This window comes from Pecten maximus, chromosome 15, assembly GCF_902652985.1.
Source record: "Pecten maximus chromosome 15, xPecMax1.1, whole genome shotgun sequence".
NCBI lineage: Eukaryota > Metazoa > Mollusca > Bivalvia > Pectinida > Pectinidae > Pecten > Pecten maximus.
This window is the reverse complement of record NC_047029.1, coordinates 26751151-26768268: the sequence shown is the minus strand read 5'-3', so window position 1 is coordinate 26768268 and position 17118 is coordinate 26751151. Positions and strand designations below refer to the sequence as shown.

At 36.6% G+C, this 17118-nt stretch overlaps 1 protein-coding gene across 1 annotated transcript; it reads left to right on the top strand.

Annotated features, from left to right (window-relative positions):
- Positions 1-32: 32 nt before the first annotated feature.
- On the top strand, positions 33-9993 carry LOC117344041. The gene is made up of 7 exons (XM_033906639.1): positions 33-102; positions 2760-2925; positions 3413-3478; positions 3780-3926; positions 4755-4859; positions 5914-6015; positions 9548-9993. The coding sequence occupies exons 1-7, from the start codon at positions 100-102 to the stop codon at positions 9682-9684; spliced, it is 726 nt and encodes a 241-aa protein (XP_033762530.1). The 5' UTR covers positions 33-99; the 3' UTR covers positions 9685-9993.
- The last annotated feature ends 7125 nt before the right edge of the window (positions 9994-17118 follow it).

Here is a 17118-nt window from a genome sequence, read left to right as displayed (position 1 = left end):
CGTCGTTTGTGTCGGCGAATCTGATTGGTTAATCAAACGGATATTAAACGAGAAGGCGGCTGTTTTGACAAGAGAAGAAGCACTTGTTATTCACTAAAAATGGTAAACAGTTAATGAAAGAAATCAATACAACATAATACTAAACCATTTCTTACATTTTCAATAGCTTATATCAATACTTATGTGTGATATAAATACAGTTCGATGCTAAGTGGTATTTTATCGAGAAAAAAAACCAACTACTGTACTGTACACCAACTGTCACTTGCAATACCATACTGGCTCGGTAGGCTAGCTAATCGGAAGGGTTCTGATGTTAATATCGCCTTTCAAGCTGCCTTGTATCTACGTAGTAAGATCGTCAGAAAATTCGGAATATAGGCTAGCCTACCATGCATGTTGTTGAAAGCGTTTCCAGATACATTTGGCTTCACTGGGACTTCTGTTCCGTCTGAAGCCATCAACGATTCTAAAATATTAGGCTAGCTTTATGTCCACAAGGGAAAAGTCCGCCATCAGTTTGCAGATTTTCCTCCGATTATTTGGCGGAGCACCGGGTCTCACTAATTACCGACAACTTACAAGAGCCGACAAGAAACTAGATTTACCGACAAGAGCCGACAAGAAGTTAGAATTACCGACAAGAAAGAAAATGAGAGATAAAATAGTTTTCATTTATTAATACAATGTATGATTTGTTATCTTTTTTTTTATTTTGGAATATTTTGTGGTTTGATAAAATGGTTGTGACAGGTAATATTGAGACGACAAGAAAAATAGTTCTGCTGACAAGAGGCTGGAATTACCGACAAGAAGCTGATAAGAAAGAAAATAAAATACAAAATAGTTGCTTTTTTACATATACATTGTATTGATAAATAAAAACTATTTTATCTCTCATTTTCTTTCTTGTCGATAATTCTAACTTCTTGTCGGTAAATCTAGTTTCTTGTCGGCTCTTGTCTGTAATTAGTGAGATCGGGAGCACCCAAGAGGTCCTTGGTGATTTGGTTGGATTGTCGAGATCCCTGGGAATAAGTTAAAACACATTGTTGCACACCTAATTCACACTGGCTCCATGTACAGTTGGACATTTTTATCAGAACCGGACTGGGACGAACGCCAGCGACCAGGTAGTTCAGTTGGTTGAGCATCTGGCTATTATTCGGAGGTCCCAAGTTCGAACCGCGGCCTGGTCGTGCATTTTTCCTCTCCTTTTACACATAAGTTGCAAGTGTCCCTGTCATCCAGCCATCATGAATAACGGTATAATAATGAGTAGCAAGGGTTCTGATAATTGATAAAACCACTTGGGAGAGAAAAGGGATAAACAGCATCACTTTCCTCCTCAAGTTTTTGTACCAGGTCATCTCCGTCTTTACTCTGTATAAATTGTTCAGGCATCAATGGTGAGCTGTCATACTATTGTTTGCAAAAGCATGCCATCCACAATTTTTTCTGAAAAAAATGAGTAAAGAAAAAAAAATTGAGAGAGAGAGATATATATTAGTCTATTATAAAGCATTGAATACACCCCCACCCACTCCCAATCAGGGCACCCAACCCCACCCTTAAGTCTTAAATGACCATTTCTTGCAAATCTGAAGTGTCTAAACCACATATGTGAAATAGACATGTTCCTTCAATCACAGAGTCAAATCTGATTTTGGGGAGTCAAAAATATACTCTCAAGGGTCTACTCCACTGGATGTCCTACTCAATTAGTCATTTTTTTTTTTTTTGAGTGTTTACAGTACTAAGTCTGTTTTTAAAAGGTAATTCAGGAATCCTGACTTTAATGCTTTCTTGAAAATGGTCAAAAGCGCTTTGGAATACATGGAAAAATATTGACCAAGTCATAAGACTGGACAGTCCATTTTGAGAGACACTTCACTGATATAGGCATTATATGTATATAAGTGATAAGTGTTAGATATGAAGAACTTCTACTCAATAACCGAAAGGCACAGGTACCAAATAATGTGCCTGTAGTATGCTAGGTGAATGGCAACTAAGTTTGTTCAAACAAATATCCTTGACCTACTTTCAAGGTCACAGGGGTCAAATGTGTCAAAATCTTTAAATGGTGATCATGATTTCTCAATAACTGTACATAGTTAAAACCTAAGGTAAAAAGTGCTGGAATTTTTGGTCATGGCTGAAAACGTACTGGAATTTGTACTTATTTCCTGTTTATGCCTTTTTTTCGAATACCCCCACAACTGAATTCTTTTTATCAAGAAAATTATAAAAAGATTTTTATGATTGGCATATTCATTTACTTTAACTTTTGATAATATCCATGAGATTCAAGTGTTTGGTTATTTATTGCAAGCAGTCTTTTGAAGACTTCACTTACATGGCACAATTTTGTTATTTTATCACATGTACAATGAAGATAAATATTTCCTCAGTTCCCTACAAGTTTAAACAAAAAATTCTTCTTGAAAATTAAGAAAACTTAGCCTACTCTTAATTTTCAACTGAGTGGTTATCAGGTTAGCATCTGCTCAAATGACTCGGATCAACCCAAAGTTGCAGGAGAAGCAGGTGACTGATACAGGCCAATTTGACCTCTTGTAAATTAAGTGACCTCATCAAATTTGCAATAAAAAATGAAGTTATAATTTTTATTTTATTTTTTTATTTTTAAATTTGACAGTGCATAAAATGCAAGGAATTCCAGTAGTTGAGAGCTCTTTCTTTTTAAATGTTTTGTATGTTTCTGGATTCAAATTGTACCTGGGTATATTTTTCAGACATCAAGTGCAGAAATTGAAAGTCTCCAGGAAGAATCTAGCAAACTTGAGGAACGTTTATCAAGCATACGTGATAAAATAATAACAAAATGGACAGGAGAGGAATATCAGAAGCTGGCTGCTGGCCTCCAGACAAAACATCAGCAGATAATGGAGAAAAGACAAGGTAATAATAATTCTTTGTTTTATTATTTTAAGACGGGGAATTTTATCTTTCATTGAGATGATGATGGTGGAATTCGAACATTTGTAATGAATTAATCTTCCATAAATAAGGGTGTTCTAATGATAATCTTTTACATGATAACAAGTACTTCCCTAATTCTTTACATATATGCGTGATTGATGAAGAATTCATGGAAGCGAAATTAATATGAACCATGCTGCTAGGTATTCATTGTTTCCCTCTTTAAAAAAAACATGTTTGTAAATAAGGATCATTTAGATGATTATGTAATAATAGTACCAATAATATTACCCAAACAAAACCACTGTAGTATAAACCCACAACTAGTAGACATTTCCAAACTTTGTAGATTAGTTAATGTTTTCACTTTGTTTGAAATGTTAAGATTTTTCTCTCGTCACCTATTTTCAATTTAAATGTAGGTATGATTTTCAGATTTTAAAACCACAATGTTTGCCTTTTTCAGAGGAAATCAAAACCCACCAGGGAAATGTAACGAGAATGGAACAGCTCAGTAAAAGTAACATGAAAGGTAATGACATAAAAAATCTGTTAATGTTTTCTTAGTGTGTACATATTGATCATTATCCAATGATATTGAACTTCAATAGCTTGTATATATATATATGCATGTAGATTATATTCCCTTGGAATTTGAATTCTGTAGTTGTTCCATGTCAGTGATTTTATTACTACAAGATTTGTTTGACAATGGTTTTAGGCAAGGCAAAATTTTATCTTTCGTATAAAAACCAATGCTTGTCAACAGAAAGGGTCACATCAAAGCATTATTTATAATTAGGTGTGCTACCTCCCTTGTCTTTGTGTATCAGAACTACAAGAACGTGTTGGGAAGCTACAGGAACTGAAGGCTAGCTTACAGAGGCTTCAAGGGGAAACAGACAATGTGCTTCATTTGAAGGAGAATGCAACCACACAACTGGGAGAGGAATCCAAGAAAATCCTCAAAGAGAAAGAGTGTAAGTAATACAAAGCATAGGAAGAAAGAGAAAACAGTTTTTGTGTCACTTTCAGTATATACTGACAAAATTTTCACACCAGAAATAATCTATATTTTATTTTTTTAATTTTCTGAAAGACTGAAAATTTCATTTCCTTTGAAATATCAAATTGAGCAAGAGAAAAGTGTTTGTTTAGAAAGAAACAACCTCACCAACTACTGTTTCTAGTTTATGAATAATGTAGAATACATTAAATAAAACTTTGATTAAAACTCCTGTTCTTATGTAAGTATAACTGGAATATTTAATGTATTAATGCAACTTTAATTTTGTCAATGGGATTTCAGATTGATGATGACACAATTTTCATGATAATTGCTAAAGAAATATATATATAAAAGATCTGCATTCCATTTAAACCATGATAATTGCTAAAGAAATATATATATAAAAGATCTGCATTCCATTTAAAGTAGACCCCACACTTGCCAGGGAGACTGCCCTTTTCATATGTTGACTAAACAAGAACGCTTATCTATATTTCTATTATTCATAATTTCAAATATCTAATTAGTGTACCACAAAGAACATCAAAAAAACTTCTTTTTAGCTAAAGAACATCAAAAAAACTTCTTTTTAGCTAAATGTATAAGTATTTGTGTTTTTATGTATTAGTCTAAATGGAATATTAAAATAAAAACTTCTTTGAGCATGAACAGAATCCAGACGTTTGACAAGTATGAACTAGCTATACTGTAAAAGTATAACGCTCTATAGTATCAGATATTGTGTGGCTCTACAAAATCATTGATTACATTAAAATTGTATGAATCTTGTTGTTTCCAGACTTATCACTACAAGGGAAGGTCACACAACAGAAATTGGTAGAACTAGACAAGGCAGCATCCATGTTCCATCACAGACTCGGGTTGACATTCAAAAAAACCTCAGGTAGGTTCAGTATGCTGTGGTACTTTACGGAGGCCTCAATACCTGACAGTCGGTTAGAACGCCAGCCGTGTACTCTGGTGAAGATCCGAGGTGCATGGTTCGGTGCTACCTACCGGTGTTCAATGAGTTAATCGCCAATAACTACAAGGAGACTCTGTCTTCAAATGACCCTGGCTGTTCATGCAGCGATAAACCCAGCAAACAAACAAATAAACAAAGTCTCTGACTGTACATCAACAATACATGTTACCGATCCCATGTTTTCTGTCTTTGATGGGAGCTCAATGCAGAATTTGGAGAACATACTCTTTTGGATGCAGTTCATTGGCAAAAAAAAAGATATTTGTAATTTAAAAAAAAGTCATTGTATTTTTTTACAGATATTGCAGGATTTTTGTAAAAATGCACTATAATTTTCATAAATCAAATCAACAATCAAAGATGAATAAGGTCAAATGACAGCCTAATTGATGTATAAGTTCTCATTTTGTGTACAGAATTTGTTTTAATTAGATTTTACGTAAGTTCAGATAACTTGACCGCCACTTAGTCTTATATGGGTATGAAAATGGTGAAAGACCACACTTTTTTTTACCAAAAGCAATCCGTACAACTCAGTATGCATCTATTACCATTTAAGAAAATTGTTGAAATTGAAATAACAGACTATGGAAGGAAGACTACTTGGATATAGGTCACTAAGGTCACTATCTGATGATAAAAAATTAATTAAACTTCAGCTGATATCTTAATCTTCTTTCCTGGGTATACAGCTATATTTATGTTTGAATTCTAATATTTTTAAAATTTTAATTTTGTTATTGTACATGAAACTTTGTATCTATACACTGTTGTTAGTTAATCACAAGACACATACTGTTGGGAAAAACCTATTTCTTCATCAACTCAAGTAAATAGTATGGCAATAATTGAAACTTATTATCTTGCATATATAATGTGATGTTCACCGAGCATTTGAATTATATATATAATTACTGTTAAGTGAAGTTTGAGCTGAAGGAAAATGTGATCTGAAGGGTTGGTGTGTTAACAGGTAATCGTCTGCAGTGTCTCTTCAAACACATAGACAGGGACGATCCCGAGGCGGTCTTCTATTTCTTCATCAAAGTGGAAGGGGATGATCGCCAATATGTTGGTAGGTGTGATATTTATGGTGACTTTGATTGGTTGGGCAAGTGCAACATTAAGTACAATAAAACAGATCTTCAATGCTAGTCACTAGACATTTTTAGGTCACCTGAGACGAAGTCTCAAGTGACCTATTCTAATCGCCTTTTGTCCTCCGTCGTCCGTCGTGCGTCGTGCGTCCGTAAACTTTTTACATTTTCGACTTCTTCTCCAAAACCACTTAACAAAATTCAATGAAATTTGGCAGAAAGTTTCTATGGCTGAAGGTCAACCAAAATTGTGAATTATATGGTCCCCACCCCCCAGGGGCCTGAGGGGTGGGGCCAAAAAGGGTCAAATTGACTAAAATTTCAAAAATCTTCTTCTCTACTCTCAGATATGTTAGAATCAAATACTCTTCATAGATGGAAGGCTCTTTAGGTGCTTTACCAAAATTGTGAATTTCATGACCCTGGGGCCTCACGTTTGCCACTGGGGAGGGGGTAAAATTTTCTATAGATTATATAGGGAAATCACATTTTTGACTATTATTTGTTGGATTTCTATTGGAATTCATTCTAACTTGGTTCAAATTATCAGCATGGGATGACAGTTTGATGTTATGTACATGTTGGCCCTGGTTGACCCCCAGGGGCTGGTGGGCGGGGCCAAAAAGGGTCAAATTGACTAAAATTTCAAAAATCTTCTTCTCTACTCTCAGATATGTTAGAATCAAATACTCTTCATAGATGGAAGGCTCTTCAGGTGCTTTACCAAAATTGTGAATTTCATGACCCTGGGGTCTCACGTTTGCCCCTGGGTAGGGAGTAAACTTTACTATAGTTTATATAGGGAAATCACATTTTTGACTATTATTTGTTGGATTTGTATTGGAATTCATTCTAACTTGGTTCAAATTATCAGCATTGGATTACAGTTTGATGTTATGTACATATTGGCCCTGGTTGACCCCCAGGGACTGGTGGGTGGGGCCAAAAAGGGTCAAATTGACTGAAATTTCAAAAATCTTCTTCTCTACTCTCAGATATGTTAGAATCAAATACTCTTCATAGATGGAAGGCTCTTTAGGTGCTTTACCAAAATTGTGAATTTCATGACCCTGGGGTCTCACGTTTGCCCCTGGGGAGGGGGTAAACTTTACTATAGATTATACAGAGGAGCCCACTTATTTGCATATCGGTTATTTGAATATCCCGCTTATTTGCATAAAATTCTCAGGTCCCGATTTTTTTCTTCTTTATCTTTGTATTTTAATCCCGTGTATTTGCATCGACTAAAACACCGACTCCCGCTTATATGCATATAAAAATTCCAAAAAATCGAAAAATTTTAATTGATTTTAGGGTATTTTTGTGATTTTCCCGTAATAAAAGTTTTATGAAAAGTGTTTTTAACTTACATATTGATTCGACACGATGTACAACGTTATCTAATCATTGGTTCCCACTTCGTCAAAACAGGTTATGTTCGATGCATCGATATCAACATTTAGTTATTATCCAGACCATATCAGTAGCATTGTGAAGAAGAATTACTGAATAAAATATTGATATGTCTCATCTTTTGATGAGATTTGTTTATTTATTATAGCATCGATCCAAACCTGTGTTCTGTGCACTTGAACACTCGCTGAGGCAGGTTGCGATCGCCATGATTGTTTACTAGGCGCGTTGCATTGTGGGGGCATATGTGTAAGGAACGACAACTCTTTGTGTGTGTGCGCCATTTTCCAAAACAAACCCAAAAGACAATGCACATCTCACGGTCATTTAAGACAGTCTATTGCTCAAGCAGTTCATCATCTGTGATCAAACAACTAATATACTCATAGCAGGAACAAAACACATCTCAAGACGATAATGAATGTTTATTGAAACGATCACATTGTACATCGTAGTGCCAACCCACGCGTGTATGACCGATTTCGGACCCACAGACTCGGAGTGACAAGTAGTAAACGATGAAGTACAAATGTATATGCAAATATTTGTACATTTACAAAGAATAACAACCCATTTATTTCGTATTTACTCTTATATTTTAAATAATGTTTTTTTTAAATATGTTTTTAATGCAAATAACGTAAACAATCATATAGCGCCCGTTTTGAGTACCTACCTGACGATCTACATAGTGTATAAGAGGGGCCAAAACCCAACTCCGCCTATACGAATACTCCGGTTATTTGCATATTTTGTCATGGAAAAAGGGCTATGCAAATAAGCGGGTTGCTCTGTATAGGGAAATCACATTTTTGACTATTATTTGTTGGATTTGTATTGGAATTCATTCTAATTTGGTTCAAATTATCAGCATGGGATGACAGTTTGATGGTATGTACATGTTGGCCCTAATTGACCCCCAGGGGCTGGTGGGCGGGGCCAAAAAGGGTCAAATTGACTAAAATTTCAAAAATCTTCTTCTCTACTCTCAGATATGGTAGAATCAAATACTCTTCATAGATGGAAGGGTCTTAAGGTGCTTTACCAAAATTGTGAATTTCATGACCCTGGGGTCTCACGTTTGCCCCTGGGGAGGGGGTAAACTTTACTATAGTTTATATAGGGAAATCACATTTTTGACTATTATTTGTTGGATTTCTATTGGAATTCATTCTAACTTGGTTCAAATTATCAGCATGGGATGACAGTTTGATGTTATGTACATGTTGGCCCTGGTTGACCCCCAGGGGCTGGTGGGCGGGGCCAAAAAGGGTCAAATTGACTAAAATTTCAAAAATCTTCTTCTCTACTCTCAGATATGTTAGAATCAAATACTCTTCATAGATGGAAGGCTCTTCAGGTGCTTTACCAAAATTGTGAATTTCATGACCCTGGGGTCTCACGTTTGCCCCTAGGGAGGGGGTAAACTTTACTATAGATTATATAGGGAAATCACATTTTTGACTATTATTTGTTGGATTTGTATTGGAATTCATTCTAACTTGGTTCAAATTATCAGCATGGGATTACAGTTTGATGTTATGTACATGTTGGCCCTGGTTGACCCCCAGGGGCTGGTGGGCGGGGCCAAAAAGGGTCAAATTGACTGAAATTTCAAAAATCTTCTTATCTACTATATGTTAGAATCAAATACTCTTCATAGACTGACCCCATTAGGACTGATGGGTGGGGCCAAAAAGGGTGAATTTAGTTGGCTGAAATATTTCAAATCTCAGGTGACTGTTAAAGCCCTTTGGGCCTCTTGTTACTTGAGTATGAGTCGACCTAGGTGAGGCAGTGTGCCAGGCTATAAAAGAAGAATTTTGGTCACCCTGACTTACATTTTGACCTTTGACCCATATAAACCTCATGTATCTTTGTAGTTTCAGATTGTGAACCTCCTGTATCTTTGAATATTTGAAGTTTCAGATTGTGAACCTCCTGTATCTTTGAATATTTGAAGTTTCAGATTGTGAACCTACTGTATCTTTGAATATTTGAAGTTTCAGATTGTGAACTTCTTGTATCTGTAGTTTCAGATTGTAAAGCTCCTGTAACTTTAAAGATTTAGATTGTGAACTTCCTGTATCTTTGAAGTTTCAGATTGTGAACCTACTGTACCTGAACTGGATGTTTTGGTGGAGAAATTGAACCAGACCAACAATTTGCGATCCTTCATTGTGTGTATGAGGAAAAGATTTCAGCAGCTGGTACAGGATCAGAAAAGCCAGTAATGCAAAAGAGCAAGCTCCACACTGAATCAATCATGACATTTCAATGATGTTCAATGAAAACCGACAGGAAGTCAGTCTGGTCCGACATAAATTAAACAAGAGACATGGCTTGAAGCTTGTGTAACGTCTTTGTCTTCCTATTCCTCATAGACACGGCAACACTTGTTTGTGATACCAATGAACTGGGTAATAGCTGTTTGTTCAAAAGCAGAATTGTGTTCTATCACCTGGAATTACCAGATGTTTAGATAATCACTTCTCTGCTTTGATTTGTTGGTAGTTATTGGTAAAGGAAAATAGAAAGCTCCAGTACCTTGTATGAGTGCTTTGTTACAAATCATAATAGGTAAATGGATCATGACATTGGTGTGTAGGTCACCACTGTCTTGTCAACAATCTAAAGGTCAGAGGTCACAGTAAGGAGTCGATAGTTCAAACTATCTTTTTGCTTTACTGAACAGCTAAACTCTCAAAGTCTTATCAAGGGTTCACAGTTTAATTCAGTTTTAATCTTTGTTGGGTTATGATAACTGAACATAAGATCTAAATGTACAACTGTATCATGTATAGGTAATGTGGTGTGGTAGTGTACATGCAGTGCTTTGAAATAATAATTGAGTATGCTGAAATCAGGCTGTAACTAATTGTATGTATTAATAATATTGCAAGATTTGTATTAAACAGTGGGTCATTCCATAGGTAACCACCAGCTACTACAAAGATACCCATTCTGAAAAAGACCCTGATTGTTTACAGGGAAATGAACCCAGCTAGTAATCAAACAAACAAACATTTCATAGATCTGCTGTGTAATCAAGTCAACGAGAACGAAACATCCTATTTCTCTGTTGCATCTTTAATAATATATACAGATGGACTGTAGTTATGTCATACCATACACAGGTGTACAGTATAATGGAATGTTATGTTAATTATGATAATATTGATAATATTAATGAGATCATTGTGTATTCCAAACCTTGTCATAGCATGAATAAAACTGAATATACAATGTATTACTAATAAAACAAGTTATGATTAAATGCATTTGGTATATATGCACATATATCTAGTTTCATGATTATTTATTAGCTATCTCATTATCACCCAAAGTACTAAATAGACATTCAGCGTTGTACTTGACACTTGATTTAGCTGCTCTTGAGATTGACAGAAAGGAAGAGACCAAAAGGAAAAATAGAGAGTTGACAACATATGTACTAATGTAGAGTCTGAAATTTTTCTGTAGACATTTGTTTTGTAGTAGAAGAGTATATACATGTATGTTTCCCCCATTGCATGGTGATTCATAGACATGATAAGAGAAAACAACATGATTTATCTAGCTATAATATGTATATTAGAAGGTGAGAGCTGATCAATTCAAGGGGGAAATGCGTTAAAAACTTCATACAACTTTTCATTAACCTAGAGGTTGTAGGTTATGATTTTTGGCCAGTAGCTGCTATGATGAAGGGCTACCAAGTTTGTCCCAAGCAATTACCTAGACCTAATTGCACTGTCACAGGGGTCAAATGTGTCAACATTTTAAAATGCTTCTGCTCATTCACCAAGACACCCAGGATCATAATACTGTGCCAGAAGTATGCTGGAATAAATAGCTGCCAATGCCTATTATTTTCAAAAGATTGACCTTTATCTTCATTCAAGGTCATGTGGTACTATGTGTTATTACCAAATCAACCTAGCACTGTGATATTGGGCCAGTATCATGGTGAGATAAGGGCTACCAAGTTTATTCAAATGATCTACTTTCATGGTCACCAGTGTCAAGTGTGTTAAAATCTTCTCATTTACCAAGATGCTATTATATATAAAGGTTGAATGATTTTTGGCCAATAGCATGCAGATATTGTATTGTTATTGTTACATGCATTATTATTGTGGAAGAAAAGGGAACAACATATTCTCCCACACTTCACAGGGTTATCCGGCGGTTGCTAGGGAAATGATAAATCGTTCTTACACAGGGTGGGTAAAGACAGCCGGCATGCGCTATATGACGCTGCTCACAATAACGTAACATCATTTTACGTTAAATAACCAAGTCGTAAATGATGACGTCATCAATTTTGACGCACATTCCAAGGAGCATTGAAGATGGTGCAATGAAAAACTTTCATAAAAACTTACGTTTGGTTGCAACTATGTGAGAAAAATAATCAATCATGGGTCTGTTCCGCGAACAAGGATATCTCAACTCTCGTGTAAGAGTTTGGCTGGTCAGCACTCGACAAGCCTCGTGCTGACTGGCCAAACTCTTACACTCGGTTGAGATATCCCTGTCCACGGAACAGACCCATGATAGATTCTATTATTCCCCCAAGTGCGCCCCTACAAGAATTTAAATTGCATGGCATGATAATCCTTGGTTCTACCTTCCGAGCCAAAGAAGCATGTCCATCAGCTGACTATTAATTTTGGCATATCGTATAAAAAAAAATTAACATGGCGTAAAAATTGCACGGCCATCTTTTTCACATGTCAAAATGTTTGTGTTGATCGCTACGGAAACCAAGGTATGATGACGTAATGATTGGAAAGAGGTCATCTTTTCACATACTTTCTATGGGTTGGAAATATAATGTCATTATCTCCCAAACCTTTTCTCACTCTTTTCTGTTCAGCTGATTTATGGTTCCATATTTTTTAATGTAATGGCCTTCCATTTCTCTTCAGTAAATCGCTCCTGTTCTATCGGATTTTTCAAAACCTACTACATTAAGGTGTTGTTCTGTGTGGCCATTACTGTTAAAATGTACCGGTACTGAATTGTATATGTCATTTAATCTGATTAAATGTAGGTGACCTTGTATTCTCTCCTTCATCATTTTTGATGTTTCTCCAATATACACAAGGTGCTCACATTTTTCACAAATCAACCCATATATGATGTCTGTTCTCACCTTTTTTCCATCCACATCCTTTATGTAAGTTTTTGTAGAAAGTTTACAGTTAAAACAATTTCTACCGCACCCCTGGTCCTGATGTTGAACTGTTCCCACTGATTTCATCAATCTGCTGGTTTTCTGATGTACAACTAAGTCAAATATTTTCGTTTCTCTTGAAAGCACACATCAGTGGTTTAGGAAATACTTGTTGTAGTTTCTCTGACCGGTGTAAAAGATGGTGATGTTATCAGAATATTGATGATATATCCGGCAGTTGATTACTACCGGTATATGTATAATAACTAGTGGAACACGATTCTTGTTGTTGTAATTTCTCTTCTTTTTCAGTAAATATGATCTTTCTGTTCCATCTGCTCTTCGTTGCTGTTTCTCCATGACATGCTTTTGATGTCCTCTCTACACCATTTGCTCGTTAATCTTAACTCTCTCCTTTTTAGCTTTAGAGCTAATGCTGTCACCCCGGGGTCCACGTTGGCGTCCGCGTCCCACCCCAAAACTTTTAAAGTTTTTGAGGTCAGTTTTTGGAAAGCTTGTAAGTCCGAAAGTATACACCTATCACCCTTTCTGATTTGGTTTATATATTCATTAGAGTTCCAGGAGTGATGCTGTGGCAAAATCATGCAGAAAAAAATTGGGATTTTTTTTGGCATTTTACCATTTAGTGGACTTACTTTTTTTGACACAAAAACCCACTTTAAAGATTTTGGGGGTTAGTTTTGGAAAGCTTGTAAGTCCACACCCTTCTTATTTGGTTTATACATCCATTAGAGGTCTAGGAGCGATATTATGTGACATACAATTTCAAAATGACATGCTTATACATACATAAAAAATGAATGCATAGCGCGATTGCTGCCGCCGGTGAGCTTTTGCAATCATTGATTACACTTGTTATAATCTTTCTTCTGATTGCATATTCTCCTCATCCGAATCGCTAGACCATATGGAATTGATTCCTTCCGTGAAGGGTCCCTTTTTATGTATTATTTTTGGAGAATTTGTTATTCTGTCATTAAGTGATAGGAGGCTGAAAAATTGAGTACACAAAATTGGTCTTTATAGACAGGTAGCCTTTATAGATGTTCATAGCCAAACCTGTCTATAAAGGCCATTCAGTGGAGTACACACAAGTGACCTTTATATAAAGGCTCATACATTCAAACCTATTTATAAAGGTCACTCAAGGGAGTACACAAAATTATCTTTTCTAGACAAGTGACCATTATCAATGTTCATTCACTCAAACCTGTCTATAAAGACCACTCAGTGATGTACACACAAGTGGCCTTTCTAGACAGGTGACCTTTATAAAAGTTTATAGTCAAACCTGCCATAAAGGTCACTCAATAGAGTACACACAAGTGGTCTTTCTAGACAAGTGACCGTTAAAGAGGATTATTTTAGCTCTTGTAAACTTTTCATGAGTGGTTTTAGAATTAGCATGAAACATGCTTTGGAGGTTTGAATGAAGTACCAAGAACAGGTTAATTGAAGTCTGTATTACCATGAACATAGAAATTATTAACTTCCCAGGCTTCATGCAGGATATACAAACAAAATTTTAATGCTAACTCTATCTTAAATTGACCCAACACTATCGCAGGGAGATTATGGGGACTATGAACTTGTCTGAATAAGCTTTTTAGCCCACCATCATCAGATGGTGGGCTATTCAAATCGCCCTGCGTCCGTGGTCCGTCGTCCGTCCGTCCCTCCGTCCGTCTGTCCCTCCGTCCGTCCCTCCGTCCGTAAACAATTCTTGTTATCGCTATTTCTGAGAAAGTACTGAAGGGATCTTTCTCAAATTTCATATGAAGGTTGCCCTTGGTGCCTAGTTATGCATATTGCATTTTGAGACCAATCTGAAAACAACATGGCCGACAGGCAGCCATCTTGGATTTTGACAATTGAAGTTTGTTATCACTATTTCTGAGAAAGTATTTAAGGGATCTTTCTCAAATTTCATATGAAAGTTGCCCTTGGTGCCTAGTTATGCATATTGCATTTTGAGACAAATCGGAAAACAACATGGCCGACAGGCAGCCATCTTGGATTTTGACAGTTGAAAATTGTTATCGCTATTTCTGAGAAAGTGCTGAAGGGATCTTTCTCAAATTTCATATGTAGGCTCCCCTTGGTGCCTAGTTATGCATATTGCGATTTGAGACCAATCGGATAACAACATGGCCGACAGGCAGCCATCTTGGATTTTGACAATTGAAGTTTGTTATCGCTATTTCTGAGAAAGTACTGAATGGATCTTTCTCAAATTTCATATGTAGGTTCCCCTTGGTGCCTAGTTATGCATATTGCGATTTGAGACCAATCGGAAAACAACATGGCAGACAGGCAGCCATCTTGGATTTTGACAATTGAAGTTTGTTATCGCTATTTCCGAGAAAGTGCTGAATGGATCTTTCTCAAATTTCATATGAAGGTTCCCCTTAGTGCCTAGTTATGCATATTGCATTTTGAGACCGATCTAAAAATAACATGGCCGACAGGCAGCCATCTTGGATTTTGACAATTGAAGTTTGTTATCGCTATTTCTCAAAGTACTGAATGGATCTTTCTCAAATTTCATAAGTAGGTTCCCCTTGGTCCCTTGTATTGCATTTTTGGACCAGTCTGTCCTGAAAACAACCTGACAAACAAACAGCCATTATCGTTAAATCTCAAATTTCTTATATAGCTAGGATTCCCTTGTTTGAAAAGTACTGGAGGGATGTCTCAATTTGCACAGATTAGTAAAATGAAGGGAAAAGTAGAGAAAAGATCAATCTGACATGGAACCTATGAAGATCATTCAATGGTGGGCGCCAAGATCCCTCTGGGATCTCTTGTTAGGTCTCCTGAGACAAAACCTAGCATGACCTATTCTAAACATCTTTTGTCGGTCGTCTTGCATTGTACATCATCTGTCCGTAAACAATTTACATTTTCAACTGCTTCAATGGCCCAAGGTCAACCAACATTGTGAATTATTTACTCCCCACCCCCAGGGGACGGCCAAAAAGGGTCAAATTGACTGAAATTTCAAAAATCTTCTTCTCATAAACAAAATGAGGTAGAATCAAATACTCTGGGGTCTCACGCTGGGGAGGGGGTAAACTTTAATATAGTTTATACATGTATAGGGGTTGCTTTTCAGGTTTGAAGGTCGAGGTCACTGTTATCAAAAATAGAAAATTTGTTTCCATGGGATAACTCAAGTTCCCTTGGGCTGATCTACATTAAACTTCATGCAGATTCCTTCCCACAAGTGCTTGTTTGGGTTGCTTTTCAGGTCAAAGGTCAATGTCAAAGTTACTAAGAATTAAAAAAATGTTTCCTTGTGATAACTCTAGTTTCCTTGGGCCAATCAAACTCAACTACATGGAGATCTTCCTTACCAAAATGTGCTTGCTTAGGATTGCTTTTCAGTCCTGCGCCCATCGTCCGTCGTCCGTCCGTCTGTCGTCCGTCCGTCCGTCCGTCAACAATTGACTTCTTCTTCATAACCACACATCAGAATTTGACCAAATTTGGTCAGAAGCATCCCTATGGGGTGGGGACTCAAAATTGTACAAATGGTGGGGCTGACCCCCACGGGGTCTGAGGGGCTGGGCCAAAAGGGGTCAATTTGGCTCTCTTAATATAAACGACTTCTTCTCTGAAACCAAGCAATGGATATTGCTCATATTTGCCTGGTAGCATCACTATTGGGTGGGGATTCAAAATTGTACAAATGGTGAGGCTGACCCCCAGGGGGCCTTTGAGGTTGGGATTAAAAATTTACAAAGGTGGGGCCGACCTCCCTGGGGCCTGAGGGGCAGGGCCAAATGTGGTCAATTGGGCTATATTGATATGAACGACTTCTTCTCTGAAACCGAGCAATGGATATTGCTCATCATTTGCCTGGTAGCATCACTATTGTTGAAGGTATACATGTCTGTATTACAAGTGTACCAAAATTGAAGATTTAAACAAGGGCTTCAGCTCAGGTTAAGTCATTACAATTCCTGACACATTGATGGTCAGATGTGCCATCAGGGGAGACAGTCCACTATATCACGAGAATCAGTAAATGCAGGTTGCTGTAACTTGATAATTTTCTGCATAGCAACTTATGAATGAATTAATGAGTTTACAGCTGATTAAAAGACAAAACAAAATTTCTTAAAGTCACAAACAACTAATTCAGCCAATCACCTGCTTCGTTCGAACCAAGTCCACGAGGAAAATGTTTTCTCCGGTTTGTATCAGTTTCCTGAGTATATATATATGACATATGTAATGGGTATTTCTATATACGAGAATAAAGATAAGATGATGTAAAAATATACACTCTTACTAAAATAGAATGATGTAGGATTCCAGGTGTAAAACGGCAGTAATTCCCTAGGTTGGTATATCCCCAGTCCACTGTAAATCAGGGTTAACGTTACTGTCTTTCAACTACTGTGTGTTCCTTAATGCCATTAGACCTATCCACTAACATCATTTTGTATGAATTGAATAC

Bases quoted from the DNA above. Each gene is read 5' to 3' on its own strand.
- LOC117344041 (XM_033906639.1), top strand. The intron at 3,479-3,779 runs GTAATGACATAA...TTTGTGTATCAG, and splicing joins CAGTAAAAGTAACATGAAAG to AACTACAAGAACGTGTTGGG. The intron at 6,016-9,547 runs GTAGGTGTGATA...GTATCTTTGAAG, and splicing joins GGATGATCGCCAATATGTTG to TTTCAGATTGTGAACCTACT.